Genomic DNA, 21,231 nt, shown 5'->3' on the forward strand with positions numbered 1-21,231 from the left:
ATGCTGAAAGCAATGCTGAATGAGCTGAAGAAATTGTTGAAAGAAAGAAAGAAAGATTGAAACAAGAGAGAAAAAAGAAAAGGACAGAAAGAAAGAAAGAAAGAAAGAATCAAACAAAGAAGTAAAAAGACAGAAATGGAGTGAAAGAAAGAAAGAAAGAAATGGAGTTAAAACAAAGGAAAAGAAAAGGAGTAGAAAGAAAGAAAGAAACAATCAAACAAACAAAGAAGTAAAAAGACAGAAATGGAGTGAAAGAAAGAAAGAAAGAAATGGCGTAAAAACAAAGGAAGAGAAAAGGAATAGAAAGAAAGAAAGAAACAATCAAACAAACAAACAAACAAACAAAGAAGTAAAAAGACAGAAATGGAGTGAAAGAAAGAAAGAAAGAAAGAAGAAAAAGAGAGAGGGGGATGATAGATAGAAAGAGGTAGATGGATGGATGGATGGATGGATAGAGAGGGAAGGATAGAAAAAGTTACGTAAAATACAAATGAAGGAGTAGAAGAAAGAAAGAAAGAAAGAAAGAAAGAAAGAAAGAAAGGAGACAGAGGGGTTAAAAAATAGGGAGGGGTATAGAAAGAAAGAAAGAAAGAAAGAAAGAAAGAAAGAAAGAAAGAAAGAAAGAAAGAAAGAAAGAAAGAAAGAAAGAAAGAAAGGAGACAGAGGGGTTAAAAAATAGGGAGGGGGATAGATAGATAGATAGATAGATAGATAGATAGATAGATAGATAGATAGCAATTTATTATTTAAAGTGCAAAATCACCATGGTACATGGTCTCAATACACTTTACAATAAAAACAAGTACAATAATAACAACAGATAAATAAAAAAACATTCGAAAAAACACCAGAGGAAAAGGATAAAATAGTTAAAAGTTTGTTTACAATAATGACAGTCAATAAAACAATTGTAAAACCAGAGAAAAATGCTAAAATAAGTTAGTTAAAGCAGATATCAGCTTCACGGCCGTTTCGGCTAATGCTGCGTTCAAGGCAGGCTTTTGAAACCGTAAGTTACAGCTTCAAGTCACAACTACGACTTGGTAGCGTTCCAGGTAACCCGTAGCTCGTGTTTTTACCATCCTGTTGTCTGTGAAAGTTCCCTATAACGGCCACTCGTAACTTCCGACCCGTGAACTCGTACCAGATCGAACTGGTATGACTTCACAGGAAGGAAAAACACAAAGTACGAGTTTCTTTGAACGCACCATGAGTTAGCAGCCCCCGCCCTTGTCAGGCATCAATTGGTCCTCGTGCTACGTCACCACATTCACGCGCATCCCTTGGCTGCACACACAGCCCTTCATGCCGTTCTCTCTCCTCATTGGATAACACTTGTATCCCACAAGGAAAATTTTCTCCTCGGGTTACAGCAGAGCAGAGTGACGGAGAGACTCGTGTTTAGGCTGAAATACTTCATGTAAGTGATTGCTGACGGAAAATAGGACTATTTAGGACTTATATTAACAAAAACATTCCACTGATATCTGCTTTAATCAAAGTATTGGGTAAAAAGGTACGTTTTAAGACGGGATTTAAAAATTGCGATTGGATGTGGCGTTTCTAATATCTTGTGGGAGGCCGTTCCATAAAAAAGGAGCGCTGTAGGAGAAGGCCCTGCCACCAGCTGTTTTTTTATTGATGGATGGAATGACCAGGAGGTTTGAACCAAGGGAACGAAGAGGACGTGACGGAGTGTAGGGAGTGAGCAGTTGAGACAGGTACAGAGGTGCAAGACCATTCAAGGCTTTATAAGTTAAAAGAAGAACTTTAAAATCCGCTCTAGCCTGAATGGGCAGCCAATGTAGTGATGCTAAAACCGGTGTTATGTGATAAAATTTACTTGTTTTCATAGATAGATAGATAGATAGATAGATAGATTTGACACATGTTAAAAGCTGCGTCCTATATCCTAGGCTCCACCTGTAATTACACTACTATTTATAGAGGTGGAAAGGTTAAATGTCTGAACTGAAATTCATGAGAAAAAAATAAATTGTTGGAGATGTTTACATCAAAAGTATAAAATCATTGAGAGGCTGATGAATTTGAGTTGAAAACCTATGTGTGAGTGTGTGTGTGTCTGGGTGTGTGAGTCTGACGGTCCCTCTGTGTGTACATGTGCAGAAAGTAAAACTGTTGAGCGCCACAGAACTCCTCTCTCCCTAATGATCTGATTGATTACACCTGCGTGGCAGCCTGCCCTCAGAAGTTACCATGGTGACTACCATGCTTACATTTTACTGTGTGGAACAGTGTTGTGTTTGTGTGTTGTGTCTGTTTGTGTATGCGTGCATGTGTGACTGTGTGTGTCTGTCTGTGTGAGTGTGATGCCTGTGTTTGTGCGTGGACATCCTCTGTCAGTCTGGTTTATCATGTGTCTGTGTGGGGCTGTGTTTAAAAACATCTTAACGAGCGGCCAGGCTGCACCTGCACTGTTCTATTTATAGACGTTGATAACGAGCTGGCCAGTACAGCTGGACCAACTGCACACAGAGCAGAGCAGAGCAGAGAGATTTGGGCTCTGAGCAGCTTCCGAAAACAGCCCAGTAAAAGAGAACCGTACCTTTTATCAGAATGTGGCCATGACTACTGGGGCAAGGAGACCTTCCTGAGCACATTGATGTGCATTAAATGTTTGTAGGGCAAAAACTTTTCTCAGGGTCGCAAGGTAGAAAAGGGGGGCATTTCTGCTTTTCTAAAAAAATCAGCTCCTACTTTTATATTGAAGTGGATGAGCCACTGGAGCGGGTCTAGCTGCACAATTAGGCTCATAGAGACAATTCTGTAAGTCTGTCTGCTGTTCTGAGCACATCAAATGAGAGACGACAAGTGTGGTACAAACCGGTGAGGAAATCATGTGTCTAGAGTTTAATTTGTGGCCGTGCTGGCAATTTATCCAGAAAAAATCCTGAATGTTTTTTCGATCCCTCTCACTCTAACGATGATGTCACTCACTCTAAGCCCTGCTCGTTAAGCGCAATACACAACCATTATAAAGTTGGATTTTGTCGAAAATTGTAATGATTTTAAAACGGCCACATATCAGAAACTGTTGAAGATATTAATAAGCTGAGTAATATGTGAATAGATTAAAAGTTTGTCTACAATTTAAAAGACAAATGGAGTCTGTGGGAGAAAGTATGCTGAAGTTTTAGAGGTTCAAAGTAGTAAGAAGATTTTAAAAGTTTGAAGACGTTTTCAATGCATTCCTATGGGAAAAAATTTGCAGAAAAAGTTAAATATTTTAAAAAGTATAAATAGTTAAAAAGAGAAAAGTAATGCCGATAAAGTTCAAAAAAAGCTGCACGTTTTGATATATGAATTGTTGAAATCGCACAAAGTATGAAGGACTAGTTAAAGACCGTAAAAGGGAGGAAAGTAGTAAGAATAATAAAAAAAGAGAATAAAAATTGAGTGAATAACAATAGTGTGAATGCCTTCAGCATTCACACTAACTAGAAAAAACATTTCCAAGAATGGAAATGGTGTGAATGCTGAAAGCAATGCTGAATGAGCTGAAGAAATTGTTGAAAGAAAGAAAGATTGAAACAAGAGAGAAAAAAGAAAAGGACAGAAAGAAAGAAAGAAAGAAAGAAAGAAAGAAAGAAAGAAAGAAAGAAAGAAAGAATCAAACAAAGAAGTAAAAAGACAGAAATGGAGTGAAAGAAAGAAAGAAATGGAGTAAAAACAAAGGAAAAGAAAAGGAGTAGAAAGAAAGAAACAATCAAACAAACAAAGAAGTAAAAAGACAGAAATGGAGTGAAAGAAAGAAAGAAAGAAAGAAAGAAAGAAAGAAAGAAAGAAAGAAAGAAAGAAAGAAAGAAAGAAAGAAAGGAGACAGAGGGGTAAAAAAAATAGGGAGGGGTATAGATAGATAGATAGATAGATAGATAGATAGATAGATAGATAGATAGATAGATAGATAGATAGATAGATAGATAGATATCAATTTATTATTTAAAGTGCAAAATCACCATGGTACATGGTCTCAATACACTTTACAATAAAAACAAGTACAATAATAACAACAGATAAATAAAAAACCATTCGAAAAAACACCAGAGGAAAAGGATAAAATAGTTAAAAGTTTGTTTACAATAATGACAGTCAATAAAACAATTGTAAAACCAGAGAAAAATGCTAAAATAAGTTAGTTAATCAAAGTATTGGGTAAAAAGGTACGTTTTAAGACGGGATTTAAAAATTGCGATTGGATGTGGCGTTTCTAATATCTTGTGGGAGGCCGTTCCATAAAAAAGGAGCGCTGTAGGAGAAGGCCCTGCCACCAGCTGTTTTTTTATTGATGGATGGAATGACCAGGAGGTTTGAACCAAGGGAACGAAGAGGACGTGACGGAGTGTAGGGAGTGAGCAGTTGAGACAGGTACAGAGGTGCAAGACCATTCAAGGCTTTATAAGTTAAAAGAAGAACTTTAAAATCCGCTCTAGCCTGAATGGGCAGCCAATGTAGTGATGCTAAAACCGGTGTTATGTGATAAAATTTACTTGTTTTCATAGATAGATAGATTTGACACATGTTAAAAGCTGCGTCCTATATCCTAGGCTCCACCTTTAATTACACTACTATTTATAGAGGTGGAAAGGTTAAATGTCTGAACTGAAATTCATGAGAAAAAAATAAATTGTTGGAGATGTTTACATCAATTTGAGCTGAAAACCTATGTGTGAGTGTGTGTGTGTCTGGGTGTGTGAGTCTGACGGTCTCTCTGTCTGTGTGTACATGTGCAGAAAGTAAAACTGTTGATAAGCGCCACAGAACTCCTCCCTCCCTAATGATCTGATTGATTACACCTGCGTGGCAGCCTGCCCTCAGAAGTTACCATGGTGACTACCATGCTTACATTTTCCTGTGTGGAACAGTGTTGTGTTTGTGTGTTGTGTCTGTTTGTGTATGCGTGCATGTGTGACTGTGTGTGAGTGTCTGTGTGTGTCTGTCTGTGTGAGTGTGATGCCTGTGTTTGTGAGTGGACATCCTCTGTCAGTCTGGTTTATCATGTGTCTGTGTGGGGCTGTGTTTAAAAACATCTTAACGAGCAGCCAGGCTGCACCTGCACTGTTCTATTTATAGAAGTTGATAACGAGCTGGCCCCAACAGCTGCCACTGCAGTACACAGAGCAGAGCAGAGCAGAGAGATTTGAGCTCGGAGCAGCTTCTGAAAACAGCCCAGTAAAAGAGAACCGTATCTCTTATCAGAATGTGGCCATGACTACTGGGGCAAGGAGACCTTCCTGAGCACATTGATGTGCATTAAATGTTTGTAGGGCAAAAACTTTTCTCAGGGTCGCAAGGTAGAAAAGGGGGGCATTTCTGCTTTTCTAAAAAAATCAGCTCCTACTTTTATATTGAAGTGGATGAGCCACTGGAGCGGGTCTAGCTGCACAATTAGGCTCATAGAGACAATTCTGTAAGTCTGTCTGCTGTTTTGAGCACATCAAATGAGAGACGACAAGTGTGGTACAAACCGGTGAGGAAATCATGTGTCTAGAGTTTAATTTGTGGCCGTGCTGGCAATTTATCCAGAAAAAATCCTGAATGTTTTTTCGATCCCTCTCACTCTAACGATGATGTCACTCACTCTAAGCCCTGCTCGTTAAGCGCAATACACAACCATTATAAAGTTGGATTTTGTCGAAAATTTTAATGATTTTAAAACAGCCAAATACCTAAAAACTGTTGAAGATATCAATAAGCTGATTAATATGTGAATAGATTAAAAGTTTGTCTACAGTTTAAAAGTCAAATGGAGTCTGTGGGAGAAAGTATGCTGACGTTTTAGAGGTTCAAAGTAGTAAGAAAATTTTAAAAGTTTGAAGATGTTTTCAATGCATTCCTATGGGAAAAAAATTAGCAGAAAAAGTTAAATATTTTAAAAAGTATAAATAGTTAAAAAGAGAAAAGTAATGCCGATAAAGTTCAAAAAAAGCTGCACGTTTTGATATATGAATTGTTGAAATCGCACAAAGTATGAAGGACTAGTTAAAGACCGTAAAAAGGAGGAAGAAGTAAGAATAAAAAAAGAGAATAAAGATTGAGTGAATAACAATAGTGTGAATGCCTTCAGCATTCACACTAACTAGAAAAAACATTTCCAAGAATGGAAATGGTGTGAATGCTGAAAGCAATGCTGAATGAGCTGAAGAAATTGTTGAAAGAAAGAAAGAAAGAAAGATTGAAACGAGAGAAAAAAGAAAAGGACAGAAAGAAAGAAAGAAAGAAAGAAACAAACAAAGAAGTAAAAAGACAGAAATGGAGTGAAAGAAAGAAAGAAAGAAATAAATGGAGTAAAAACAAAGGAAGAGAAAAGGAGTAGAAAGAAAGAAAGAAAGAAAGAAAGAAAGAAAGAAAGAAACAAACAAAGAAGTAAAAAGACAGAAATGGAGTGAAAGAAAGAAAGAAAGAAACAAACAAAGAAGTAAAAAGACAGAAATGGAGTGAAAGAAAGAAAGAAAGAAAGAAATGGAGTAAAAACAAAGGAAGAGAAAAGGAGTAGAAAGAAAGAAAGAAAGAAACAATCAAACAAACAAAGAAGTAAAAAGACAGAAATGGAGTGAAAGAAAGAAAGAAAGAAAGAAAGAAAGAAATGGAGTAAAAACAAAGGAAGAGAAAAGGAATAGAAAGAAAGAAAGAAAGAAACAATCAAACAAACAAAGAAGTAAAAAGACAGAAATGGAGTGAAAGAAAGAAAGAAAGAAAGAAAGAAGAAAAAGAGAGAGGGGGATGATAGATAGAAAGAGGTAGATGGATGGATGGATAGAGAGGGAAGGATAGAAAAAGTTATGTAAAATACAAATGAAGGAGTAGAAGAAAGAAAGAAAGAAAGAAAGAAAGAAAGAAAGAAAGAAAGAAAGAAAGAAAGAAAGAAAGGAGACAGAGGGGTTAAAAAATAGGGAGGGGTATAGATAGATAGATAGATAGATAGATAGATAGATAGATAGATAGATAGATAGATAGATAGGACACATGTTAAAAGCTTCATCCTATGTCCTAGGCTCCACCTGTAATTGTACTACTATTAATAGAGTTGGAAAGATTAAACGTCTGAACTTAAATTCATGAGAAAAATATAAATTGTTGGAGATGTTTACATCAAAAGTATAAAAGAATTGAGAAACTGATGAATTTGAGCTGAAAACCTGTGTGTGTGTGTGTGTGTGTGTCTGGGTGTGTGAGTCTGACGGTCTCTCTGTCTGTGTGTACATGTGCAGAAAGTAAAACTGTTGATAAGCGCCACAGAACTCCTCCCTCCCTAATGATCTGATTGATTACACCTGCGTGGCAGCCTGCCCTCAGAAGTTACCATGGCGACTCAACTAACTGCTTACATTTTACTGTGTGGAACAGTGTTGTGTTTGTGTGTTGTGTCTGTTTGTGTATGCGTGCATGTGTGACTGTGTGTGAGTGTCTGTGTGTGTCTGTCTGTGTGAGTGTGATGCCTGTGTTTGTGCGTGGACATCCTCTGTCAGTCTGGTTTATCATGTGTCTGTGTGGGGCTGTGTTTAAAAACATCTTAACGAGCGGCCAGGCTGCACCTGCACTGTTCTATTTATAGACTTTGATAACGAGCTGGCCACTACAGCTGGACCAACTGCACACAGCAGAGCAGAGCAGAGAGATTTGGGCTCTGTGCAGCTTCCCAAAACAGCCCAGTAAAAGAGAACCGTACATCTTATCAGAATGTGGCCATGACTACTGGGGCAAGGAGACCTTCCTGAGCACATTGATGTGCATTAAATGTTTGTAGGGCAAAAACTTTTCTCAGGGTCGCAAGGTAGAAAAGGGGGGCATTTCTGCTTTTCTAAAAAAATCAGCTCCTACTTTTATATTGAAGTGGATGAGCCACTGGAGCGGGTCTAGCTGCACAATTAGGCTCATAGAGACAATTCTGTAAGTCTGTCTGCTGTTTTGAGCACATCAAATGAGAGACGACAAGTGTGGTACAAACCGGTGAGGAAATCATGTGTCTAGAGTTTAATTTGTGGCCGTGCTGGCAATTTATCCAGAAAAAATCCTGAATGTTTTTTCGATCCCTCTCACTCTAACGATGATGTCACTCACTCTAAGCCCTGCTCGTTAAGCGCAATACACAACCATTATAAAGTTGGATTTTGTCGAAAATTTTAATGATTTTAAAACGGCCACATATCAGAAACTGTTGAAGATATTAATAAGCTGAGTAATATGTGAATAGATTAAAAGTTTGTCTACAATTTAAAAGACAAATGGAGTCTGTGGGAGAAAGTATGCTGAAGTTTTAGAGGTTCAAAGTAGTAAGAAGATTTTAAAAGTTTGAAGACGTTTTCAATGCATTCCTATGGGGAAAAAAATTGCAGAAAAAGTTAAATAATTTAAAAAGTATAAATAGTTTAAAAAAGAAAAGTAATGCCGATAAAGTCCAAAAAAAGCTGCACGTTTTGATATATGAATTGTTGAAATAGCACAAAGTATGAAGGACTAGTTTAAGTCCAAAAAAGGGAAGAAGAACTCAGAACTAGAAAAAACATTTCCAAGAATGGAAATGGTGTGAATGCTGAAAGCAATGCTGAATGAGCTGAAGAAATTGTTGAAAGAAAGAAAGAAAGAAAGAAAGATTGAAACAAGAGAGAAAAAAGAAAAGGACAGAAAGAAAGAAAGAAAGAAAGAAAGAAAGAAAGAAAGAAAGAAAGAAAGAAAGAAAGAAAGAAAGAAAGAAAGAATCAAACAAACAAAGAAGTAAAAAGACAGAAATGGAGTGAAAGAAAGAAAGAAAGAAAGAAAAACAAAGGAAGAGAAAAGGAGTAGAAAGAAAGAAACAATCAAACAAACAAAGAAGTAAAAAGACAGAAATTGAGTGAGTGAAAGAAAGAAAGAAAGAAAGAAAGAAAGAAAGAAAGAAAGAAAGAAAGAAAGAAAGAAAGAAAGAAAGAAAGAAAGAAAGAAAGAAAAAGAGAGAGGGGGATGATAGATAGAAAGAGGTAGATGGATGGATGGATGGATGGATGGATGGATGGAGAGGGAAGGATAGAAAAAGTTACGTAAAATACAAATGAAGGAGTAGAAGAAAGAAAGAAAGAAAGAAAGAAAGAAAGAAAGAAAGAAAGAAAGAAAGAAAGAAAGAAAGAAAGGAGACAGAGGGGTTAAAAAATAGGGAGGGAGATAGATAGATAGATAGATAGATAGATAGATAGATAGATAGATAGATAGATAGATAGATAGATAGATAGATAGATAGCAATTTATTATTTAAAGTGCAAAATCACCATGGTACATGGTCTCAATACACTTTACAATAAAAACAAGTACAATAATAACAACAGATAAATAAAAAAACATTCGAAAAAACACCAGAGGAAAAGGATAAAATAGTTAAAAGTTTGTTTACAATAATGACAGTCAATAAAACAATTGTAAAACCAGAGAAAAATGCTAAAATAAGTTAGTTAATCAAAGTATTGGGTAAAAAGGTACGTTTTAAGACGGGATTTAAAAATTGCGATTGGATGTGGCGTTTCTAATATCTTGTGGGAGGCCGTTCCATAAAAAAGGAGCGCGGTAGGAGAAGGCCCTGCCACCAGCTGTTTTTTTATTGATGGATGGAATGACCAGGAGTTTGAACCAAGGGAACGAAGAGGACGTGACGGAGTGTAGGGAGTGAGCAGTTGAGACAGGTACAGAGGTGCAAGACCATTCAAGGCTTTATAAGTTAAAAGAAGAACTTTAAAATCCGCTCTAGCCTGAATGGGCAGCCAATGTAGTGATGCTAAAACCAGTGTTATGTGATAAAATTTATTTGTTTTCATAGATAGATAGATAGATAGATAGATTTGACACATGTTAAAAGCTGCGTCCTATATCCTAGGCTCCACCTGTAATTACACTACTATTCATAGAGGTGGAAAGGTTAAATGTCTGAACTGAAATTCATGAGAAAAAAATAAATTGTTGGAGATGTTTACATCAAAAGTATGAATTTGAGCTGAAAACCTATGTGTGAGTGTGTGTGTGTCTGGGTGTGTGAGTCTGACGGTCTCTCTGTCTGTGTGTACATGTGCAGAAAGTAAAACTGTTGATAAGCGCCACAGAACTCCTCTCTCCCTAATGATCTGATTGATTACACCTGCGTGGCAGCCTGCCCTCAGAAGTTACCATGGTGACTACCATGCTTACATTTTACTGTGTGGAACAGTGTTGTGTTTGTGTGTTGTGTCTGTTTGTGTATGCGTGCATGTGTGACTGTGTGTGAGTGTCTGTGTGTGTCTGTCTGTGTGAGTGTGATGCCTGTGTTTGTGCGTGGACATCCTCTGTCAGTCTGGTTTATCATGTGTCTGTGTGGGGCTGTGTTTAAAAACATCTTAACGAGCGGCCAGGCTGCACCTGCACTGTTCTATTTATAGACGTTGATAACGAGCTGGCCCCAACAGCTGCCACTGAGCTACACAGAGCAGAGAGATTTGAGGTCTGTGCAGCTTTCCAAAACAGCCCAGTAAAAGAGAACCGTACCTATTATCAGAATGTGGCCATGACTACTGGGGCAAGGAGACCTTCCTGAGCACATTGATGTGCATTAAATGTTTGTAGGGCAAAAACTTTTCTCAGGGTCGCAAGGTAGAAAAGGGGGGCATTTCTGCTTTTCTAAAAAAATCAGCTCCTACTTTTATATTGAAGTGGATGAGCTACTGGAGCGGGTCTAGCTGCACAATTAGGCTCATAGAGACAATTCTGTAAGTCTGTCTGCTGTTTTGATCACATCAAATGAGAGACGACAAGTGTGGTACAAACCGGTGAGGAAATCATGTGTCTAGAGTTTAATCTGTGGCCGTGCTGGCAATTTATCCAGAAAAAATCCTGAATGTTTTTTCAATCCCTCTCACTCTAACGATGATGTCACTCACTCTAAGCCCTGCTCGTTAAGCGCAATACACAACCATTATAAAGTTGGATTTTGTCGAAAATTTTAATGATTTTAAAACGGCCACATATCAGAAACTGTTGAAGATATTAATAAGCTGAGTAATATGTGAATAGATTAAAAGTTTGTCTACAATTTAAAAGACAAATGGAGTCTGTGGGAGAAAGTATGCTGAAGTTTTAGAGGTTCAAAGTAGTAAGAAGATTTTAAAAGTTTGAAGACGTTTTCAATGCATTCCTATGGGAAAAAATTTGCAGAAAAAGTTAAATATTTTAAAAAGTATAAATAGTTAAAAAGAGAAAAGTAATGCCAATAAAGTTCAAAAAAAGCTGCACATTTTGATATATGAATTGTTGAAATCGCACAAAGTATGAAGGACTAGTTTAAGTCCGTAGAAAGGCGGAAAGTAGTAAGAATAAAAATAACTAGAAAAAGCATTTCCAAGAATGGAAATGGTGTGACTGCTGATAGCAACTGAACGCTGTTGCAGAATTAGCAAATAGTGCAAGCAGTGATCACCATACAAATGTTTGACCAAGGTCAGAATCGAACCCACAACCTCATGGTCATTAGACTTCCACTCTGCCTCTAGGCCACAGTGCACACACAGTTACAGAGACTGTTGTCTGTTAATGATCTGCACACTGTCAACATCAAGAAAGCTTGAGAGTCAAGCTTGAATGACTTAGAATGAAAATTATTATCTAAGTCTCTTTGCATTTTTGACCAGAATTTTAGCCAGAAGACAAGTGTGGCTACAAAACTGGAGAAAATAATTTGTCTAGAGTTTAATTTGCAGAAAAAGTTAAATATTTTAAAAAGTATAAATAGTTAAAAAAAAGAGAAAAGTAATGCCGATAAAGTTCAAAAAAAGCTGCACGTTTTGATATATGAATTGTTGAAATAGCACAACACCTAACCATATGGCCACAGAGAACCTGAGTTACAATGAGCTTTATACTATGAGGAATCAAAGACTGTCCAATGACAGCTGAATAATTGGAATCAAAAGTTAAGCAATGATGTGAAATGTCTGAGGCAGGAATCGAACCCATGACCATATGATCACTAAACCTTTACTCTGCCACTCGGCTACAGAGAGCACACTGCTTTCAAGACTGTTGTCATTCATCGTAATGTGATGATGTGCTGCAAACTGGTATGAGTAATCAAGGAGATAACAAACACCTGTAACCAATTGAAGGCGGTGGAGGAGAGCAGAATTCAACTAAACATAACAAGAGTTCTTCCCTTGGATTCGAACCAGTGACCTTGGGGTTGGGAAGCAGCCACCCTACCCCCTACACTACAGTGGAGTTGTGGTGAAGAGAAGAACAACTCTAGAATGTTTTTTTGCCTCTATCCACTCTGACACCACTCTGGCTCTGCTCGTTAGACGCAATACACACCCATTATAAAGCGGAAAAAAATCAGAAAAAGTTAAATATTTTAAAAAGTATAAAGAGTTAAAAAGAGAAAAGTAATGCCAATAAAGTCCAGAAAAAGCTGCACGTTTTGATATATGAATTGTTGAAATAGCACAAAGTATGAAGGACTAGAAGAAGACCGTAAAAAGGCGGAAGAAAATGGCCAAACAGAAGAACAATAGTGTGACTGCTCAGCAGTCACACTAAAAATAAAAAAAGAGAATAAAAATTGAGTGAATAACAATAGTGTGAATGCCTTCAGCATTCACACTAATAATAAGAAAAAGAATAAAGATTTGAGTGAATAACAATAGTGTGAATGCCTTCAGCATTCACACTAAATAAAAAAAGAGAATAAAGATTGAGTGAATAACAATAGTGTGAATGCCTTCAGCATTCACACTAATAAAGATTTGAATAACAATAGTGTGAATGCCTTCAGCATTCACACTAATAACTAGAAAAAACATTTCCAAGAATGGAAATGGTGTGAATGCTGAAAGCAATGCTGAATGAGCTGAAGAAATTGTTGAAAGAAAGAAAGAAAGATTAAAACAAGAGAGAAAAAAGAAAAGGAAAGAAAAAAAGAATCAAACAAACAAAGAAGTAAAAAGACATAAATGGAGTGAAAGAAAAAATGAAAGAAATGGAGTAAAAACAAAGGAAGAGAAAAGGAGTAGAAAGAAACAATCAAACAAACAAAGAAGTAAAAAGACAGAAATGGAGTGAAAGAAAGAAAGAAAGAAAGAAAGAAAGAAAGAAAGAAAGAAAGAAAGAAAGAAAGAAAGAAAGAAAGAAGAAAAAGAGAGAGGGGGATGATAGATAGAAAGAGGTAGATGGATGGATGGATGGATGGATGGATGGATGGATGGATGGATGGATGGATGGATGGATAGAGAGAGAAGGATAGAAAAAGTTACGTAAAATACAAATGAAGGAGTAGAAGAAAGAAAGAAAGAAAGAAAGAAAGAAAGAAAGAAAGAAAGAAAGAAAGAAAGGAGACAGAGGGGTTAAAAAATAGGGAGGGGTATAGAAAGAAAGAAAGAAAGAAAGAAAGAAAGAAAGAAAGAAAGAAAGAAAGAAAGAAAGAAAGAAAGAAGACAGAGGGGTTAAAAAATAGGGAGGGGTATAGATAGATAGATAGATAGATAGATAGATAGATAGATAGATAGATAGATAGATAGATAGATAGATAGATAGATAGATAGATATCAATCAATCAATTTATTATTTAAAGTGCAAAATCACCATGGGACATGGTCTCAATACACTTTACAATAAAAACAAGTACAATAATAACAGATAAATAAAAAACCATTCGAAAAAACACCAGAGGAAAAGGATAAAATAGTTAAAAGTTTGTTTACAATAATGACAGTCAATAAAACAATTGTAAAACCAGAGAAAAATGCTAAAATAAGTTAGTTAATCAAAGTATTGGGTAAAAAGGTACGTTTTAAGACGGGATTAAAAAATTGCGATTGGATGTGGCGTTTCTAATATCTTGTGGGAGGCCGTTCCATAAAAAAGGAGCGCTGTAGAAGGCCCTGCCACCAGCTGTTTTTTTATTGATGGATGGAATGACCAGGAGGTTTGAACCAAGGGAACGAAGAGGACGTGACGGAGTGTAGGGAGTGAGCAGTTGAGACAGGTACAGAGGTGCAAGACCATTCAAGGCTTTATAAGTTAAAGGGATAGTTCAACATTTTGGCAAATTGGCCCATTGCCATAATCGCTATAGTCATAGCAGTAGGTTCATTACCTTTAATTGTAGGTGTAAGCTAGTTTCAGTACGGCGGAGCGCAGCAGCTGGCTGCTCAGAGCTACGCTATGGAGGCTAATGGAATTTCTTGGTTTCCCTCATCAAACTCATCAAATTCAACATCCCAAAACTCCACAGCGCTTTTGTAGACAAGTTGTGACCTGCACAACCACCACGCTATGAGATAATGACGGAACGATACGAAACGGAGCCGTTTTCGAGGTAAATACAGGGTAAATACGGAGACTGCTTGCTGAAAAACTGTCCCTGAACGCAACGTGCATCAGCGGTTTTGTATGAATTTACCTCGAAAACGGCTCCGTTTCGTATCGTTCCGTCATTATCTCATAGCGTGGTGGTTGTGCAGCTCACAACTTGTCTACAAAAGCGCTGTGGAGTTTTGGGATTTTGTATTTGATGAGTTTGATGAGGGAAACCAAGAAATTCCCTTAGCCTCCATAGCGTAGCTCTGAGCAGCCTGCTGCTGCGCTCCGCTGTACTAAAAATAGCTTACACCTACAATTAAAGGTAACGAACCTACTGCTATGACTATAGCAATTATGGCAATGGGCCAATTTGCCAAAATGTTGAACTATCCCTTTAAAAGAAGAACTTTAAAATCCGCTCTAGCCCTGAATGTTTTCCTCCTTAACACCTGTCGTTACCTGAGTTCTCTGCCCTTCAACTTGTGGTTGTGTTGTTGTTGTGTTATTATAATGTTACTGTAGCTGAGTCAGAGCTGTAACTGTAAAGTCTGGACCGACAGAACCGTGTCCTCCATGTTGTGTGGATGTTGTGGGTAGAACCGTGTCCTCCATGTTGTGTGGATGTTGTGGGTAGAACCGTGTCCTCCATGTTGTGTGTTGTGTGTTCCTTGTTGTGCTACTTCCTGCTTGTACTGCAGCTCATGTAGCTGACAGGTGAAGCTACTGGTCACTTTGCAGCTGCAGGTTGTAGATTAAAAACACCTGATGAGCTCAGAAACACATGATTAAAGATGGTTATTAGACACAAATCATCAATATTGTTGTGGAGAATCTTTTAGAGCTGCAACAGTTGTTCAATCAACATTTTCAAGCAGAAATGTTCAGTTTTCAGCCTCAAAAACTGAAGATTTCCTTGTTTTCTCTGTTCGATTTGACTGTAAACTGAATATTTTTGTCTCTTTGATTGTTGCTGTGACAAAACGAGACATTTGAAGACGTGGCCTCAGACTGAGAGGAACTTGAACGCATCATTTGTCTGTATTTTGTGACATTTGATGGAGCAGACGATGAATGGATGGACAGAGACAATAAGTGTCAGTGGCAGCTGGAGAGTGTTTTTCTCTCTGTGAATTTCCAGTGTGAGTGAAATGAGTGAATGTTGTGATAGTGGAGCTGTGAGGTGAAATAAGTCTTGGCCCAGTTGTTGTGTGTGTAATAATCAGCTGTAGCTTGTTTGATCCAGTGGTTTTCTACAGGGACGCTGTCCACACAGAGACTGTGTCACATCAACTCAGTGGATCTCAGTCCTTGTGTGTGTCAGTGGATGGAAACAGTGGTCCATGGATCATGTTGCTGGGCTGCAGCTTCATGACGCCATCTACTGGACTGATAGTAGAAGTACAGCAGCTGATGGCAGCTTCCTCTTCCTCACTGCTGTGTGACTGCATTCAACTGACACTGATATGAAGCAACAGACTGAAGCTTGATTTCAAACATACATTTGCAAGGTTAAGCTTAAAGGGACAATGAGGAGTTTTGGAAAAGCGAAGTGTTTTCACACTACATTTATGAGCCTCCGCACCGTAAAATTCTTTTGACCGGTGCAAGACAGACTCATGTTTTCATTCATCAATAATTAAAGTCAGAGGTTCAAAGAGGTTCACATACCACCGTAGTTCCGACCATAAACGGCGATTCAGCTGCGTTATTCTCATGACTCGCCATGAAACCGAAAGTAAAGAAACGCTGGTCGGCTCGACCAGCATTTCCGCCACCACTAATAATAACAAAATAACCATAGAGACAGAACGATATATTTATCGAAAATGGGCCCATTAACAAGTGGTAACGTAGATTCATCCACATTAACGTGAGACTTTTTTATAACCGATTAGAAACTCCTCGTTGTCCCTTTAAAACAAATTCTGTTGCAGGTGTAAAACGATGGCATTCACAAAGCAAGGAATTGAAAAGTTGTACAAGTATGTCTCAGTTTAAGAAAATCTAAGCTGAACCTGTTGAACTACACCACACAAAGCTCTGTCATAGACAGAGTACGCGACCCCAGTACTTGAGTAAGACTACAAATACTACTGGTCAATACTCCGTTACAAGTAAAAGTATCTCAGTCCACATGTTACTGCAGTAAGAGTACAAAAGTACATGCTTTTAAATGTACTTTAAGTCAAAGTGAGAGTCAGAGTAAATGTCTTATTGTCCACATCAATGAATGACTCTAATAGTTTGTAAATGAATGTAAGGAGCTTTTAACTCTTGTTAGTGAGAATGAACTCTTTGCTGCTCAGCTGCACTGATGTGCTGCTTTTAGGGGTTAGGGTTTCCTTCTCTGACAAACACAGCTTGTGTCCAATAGGATTTTAGACAAAGACCTGAAAGTAACCAGTACTTTTCAGCCGTACTACTAATTAACTCCAGTAAAAGTACTAATATTTGTCTTGGAAATGTATTCAAGTAGAGTAATAAGTACCAAAGTAATCTATTACTCAAGTAAAGTACAAATCCTCTGGATATGTAGCTATAAGTACAGTACTCAAGTAAATGTACTCTGTTACTGTCCACCACTGGACGTCGCTCTGTAGCAGCTCACAAACGCTCAAAATGGCCGCCAGCTGTTTGTCACTGTCAACTGTTGATTATCACAGTTACACAACAGACACACACAAACACAAGACTGTCACGGTAAGATTATATTAGACCACTGTGTGTGTGTGTGTGTGTGTGTGTGTGTGTGTGTGTGTGTGTGTGTGTGTGTGTGTGTGTGTGTGTGTGTGTGTGTGTGTGTGTGTGTGTGTGTGTGTGTGTGTGTGTGTGTCAGATACTCCAGGTGAGGTCAGCACACTGCAACAACTCTAAAGGTCATTGTCATAGTCGATGGTTCAGTTCACCTTCATGTGAATGTTGTGTGTGTGATAAATGTTCTTTGTTCACTTTGGAGTTTATTTCTTGGAGCAAAGTGCAGAGCAGCAGCAGGTGATTAATCCAGATAAGATAACACCACCACCAACAGGTGAGTCACAGTTCAGAGTGCTACAGTTGACCTTTGACCCAGCGGTTGTGTGGCAGTTTGTTTCCCCGTGTGAAGGTAAGGTGAACAGTCTGAATGTTTTCCTCGTTAACACCTGTCGTTACCTGAGTTCTCTGCCCTTCAACTTGTGGTTGTGTTGTTGTTGTGTTATTATAATGTTACTGTAGCTGAGTCACAGCTGTAACTGTAAAGTCTGGACCAACAGAACCGTGTCCTCCATGTTGTGTGGATGTTGTGGGTAGAACCGTGTCCTCCATGTTGTGTGGATGTTGTGGGTAGAACCGTGTCCTCCGTGTTGTGTGGATGTTGTGGGTAGAACCGTGTCCTCCATGTTGTGTGGATGTTGTGGGTAGAACCGTGTCCTCCATGTTGTGTAGATGTTGTGGGTAGAACCGTGTCCTCCGTGTTGTGTGGATGTTGTGGGTAGAACCGTGTCCTCCATGTTGTGTGTTGTGTGTTCCTTGTTGTGCTACTTCCTGCTTGTACTGCAGCTCATGTACCTGACAGGTGAAGCTACTGGTCACTTTGCAGCTGCAGGTTGTGGATTAAAAACACCTGATGAGCTCAGAAACACATGATTAAAGATGGTTATTGGACACAAATCATCAATATTGTTGTGGAGAATCTTTTAGAGCTGCAACAGTTGTTCAATCAACATTTTACAAGCAGAAATGTTCAGTTTTCAGCCTCAAAAACTGAAGATTTCCTTGTTTTCTCTGTTTGATTTGACTGTAAACTGAATATTTTTGTGTCTTTGATTGTTGCTATGACAACACAAGACATTTGAAGACGTGGCCTCAGACTGAGAGGAACTTGAACGCATCATTTGTCTGTATTTTGTGACATTTGATGGAGCAGACGATGAATGGATGGACAGAGACAATAAGTGTCAGTGGCAGCTGGAGAGTGTTTTTCTCTCTGTGAATTTCCAGTGTGAGTGAAATGAGTGAATGTTGTGATAGTGGAGCTGTGAGGTGAAATAAGTCTTGGCCCAGTTGTTGTGTGTGTAATAATCAGCTGTAGCTTGTTTGGTCCAGTGGTTTTCTACAGGGACACTGTCCACACAGAGACTGTGTCACATCAACTCAGTGGATCTCAGTCCTTGTGTGTGTCAGTGGATGGAAACAGTGGTCCATGGATCATGTTGCTGGGCTGCAGCTTCATGACGCCATCTAGTGGACTGATAGTAGAAGTACAGCAGCTGATGGCAGCTTCCTCTTCCTCACTGCTGTGTGACTGCATTCAACTGACACTGATATGAAGCAGAGGAGAAGAGCCAATCAGTGGAGGAGCAGCTGGAGACATGATGGACATGTGAGCTGCTGTGCAGATGAATGATGTGTGTTTCCTCTGCAGGTGAAGCTACAAAGTGTGTGTGAGCTGATGTGGATGTGAGCTCAGCAGCATGGATCAGTGTGAGGACAGAGAGGAGGGAGCCCCTCCCTCTAAAACCAAGAGCCAGACCACAGGTCAAAGGTCAGATGAGCATCTCTAACTGTCCATGACTCAGATCACTGCTCCATCATTATTCACACTCAAAGCTCTGTGTGTGTTGTGTTCAAGGCCAAAGCAGCAGCACAAGACACAGTCTGCTGGACCTGGGCCTGGACCTGGACCTGGACCTGGACCTGGACCTGGACCTGGACCTGGACCTGGACCTGGACCTGGACCTGGACCTGGATCCAGTGATGAGTCCATTGGTCGTCGTCAGTTTAACAAGAGGCGAGCTTTATGTGAAAGGTCAGAGTTTAAAACAGTCAGAAAGACTTTTCTCTCTAAAAGTCAGTTGTTGTGTTTATTAAAGGGACAACCAGGAGTTTCTATTTGGTTTTAAGAAAGTCTCACGTTAATGTGGATGAATCTATGTGTTGTTGTTTCAGGATCCAGCAGCAGAGACCAGACTCTCCTGAACCCAGCTGTCTGTCTTTAAAGAGCAACGACTCAAAGGAAGTGATCATTACCTTTAAAGGAGGATGTGGATCAGCTGATCAGATGTAAGCTGTAACTGACAGTCAGACTCAGGTTATTGTAGAAAAGAACCAGTTTGTACGACGTGTTGTTGGACCAGGTCTGAAAGCAAAGTGTCTCTGTCTGTTGTGAACGTCCTCAGGGGACATATAAAGTCCATCTTGTATTATCTCTCTGTCCTGATGTTGACTTGACACTAGGGGTGTAACGGTACATGTATTTGTATTGAACCGATTCGGTACGGGGCGTTCGGTTCAGTACAGCGCTGAGAACGAATGCGTTTCTGTACAGAAGTTGTGTGTGTTTACAGTCCGCTACACGTGCAGCCCGTTTACGTCGTGGCTAATGCTACCGCTAGCGAGAAAACAGAGGCTTGAAGACCCTCCTGCTTGTAGGAGTGGAGGTGGGGGCTGTGGCTCCTATCTCCTCTCTGTCTGTCTGCCTGTCCCTCTGTCCGTCCGTCTCGCTCTCTCTTCTCTCTCTGTGTCTGTGTTGCGCACGAGCTCCAGCACCTGTGGATCTGCTGCAGATGCGCCAATAGCAGGCGCACGTCGCTGCTGTGTTGACAGCACTGTGCCGTCGTGATGATCCGCGTTATTCATTCATTTATTTATTTGCGGCCGAACGGTTGCGTCGTCTGGCAGCCGTTGTGGCATTTGCCCACATTGCCCTGTGATCAGTCCGTCACTTGCATGTAAAAAAAAAAAAGTTTTTTTTTTTAATCATATTTTGTTTATTTGTGAATATTTTATTCATTGTAAGGCTTATTTTATATGTTTTGTTAATTTGAGAATATTTTGTTGAACTTATTAGGAAGCACTTTACAACAGTATTATATATTTTTTTCATATTTTGTATAATGGTTTAGTTTAGCTTAATAAGTTTATTTGTATCAGGGACAGACCTATAACATAACATTAGTAGGTGAGTAAAATAATTACATTTGACTAAAACATGTAAATTTGGTTTAGAAAAATTCCTAATAAACAACAAGCAAATAAGAGCAGTAAGAGAACCAAATGCAAAACATGCATTTGGTTCTCTTACTGTACCGAAAATGAACCGAACCGAGACCTCAAAACCGAGGTACGAACCAAACCGTGATTTTTGTGTATCGTTACACCCCTACTTGACACTGATTCCTCCACAGAGTGGACCAGGAGAGCTCAGAGGTTCCCAGTGGTCAGTCTGCCCAGCAGCATCAAACACAGCTGGACTCCATATTTATGGTGAGGACATGTCCAACAGCTGCTGTTACATCTGTTGTGTTCACCATCATCTCCATGCTGCACTTTGACACCAGTGGATTGTCAGTCTGTCCAACATGGATCTGATGTTTGGCTCCATGGTTTTAGTTTGATGCTGTCACTCATAGAGTTTCTGTTCCAGCTGCTGGAGGAGAACATGGTCACTTTTGTCAAGAACGAGCTGAAGAAGATCCACAAGGCTCTGAGTCCAGATTACCCAGAATGCTCATGGAGTCAGAGGGAGGATGAGGAGGATGAAGAGCAGAGGAGAAGCATCAGAGAGGCATTAGTGAAGATCACAGTGAACTTCCTGAGGAGGATGAAGCAGGAAGAGCTGGCTGAGCGTCTGCAGAGCAGTAAGAGGATTTCTCTAAAGCCAGTGTAATGGCGTGTTCCCACCAAACGCAATGATGCGTTGTTACGCGTCGAGATTACATGTTAAGTCAATGCAAAACTGTAGTCACACAGTAGTACGGAGCTGTCTCCGCTGCGGCCAGAGACCCACACCGCTGTTCTTGTCCCTGTCCCGCAACGGTGGTTATCTCGGCCATGGTCGACGAGAGAATGAAATGGTGGGAGAAATGTTGTTGTTTGGGCGGGCTTGTCACGCGACGCGATGCCGCGTTTTTTTTGCATATTGGACAAGCGTCAAAAAACTGGAGCATG

The 21,231-nt window shown here is 39.2% G+C and overlaps 1 protein-coding gene across 1 annotated transcript in view; it reads left to right on the plus strand.

The window, feature by feature from the left end:
• LOC310996396 (NACHT, LRR and PYD domains-containing protein 3-like) overlaps positions 1–21,231 on the plus strand; it is a gene marked incomplete at its 5' end in the record, with an annotated part of 56,952 nt that overhangs the window by 11,493 nt on the left and 24,228 nt on the right. The window contains 2 exons of the mRNA XM_083985771.1: positions 20,469–20,547; positions 20,708–20,921. Coding sequence (XP_083841897.1) covers positions 20,469–20,547; positions 20,708–20,921 — 293 coding nt within the window. The remainder of the gene's footprint in view (positions 1–20,468; positions 20,548–20,707; positions 20,922–21,231) is intronic.

The sequence above is a fragment of the Trachurus trachurus genome, assembly GCF_905171665.1.
Source record: "Trachurus trachurus genome assembly, chromosome: 13".
Lineage (NCBI taxonomy): Eukaryota > Metazoa > Chordata > Actinopteri > Carangiformes > Carangidae > Trachurus > Trachurus trachurus.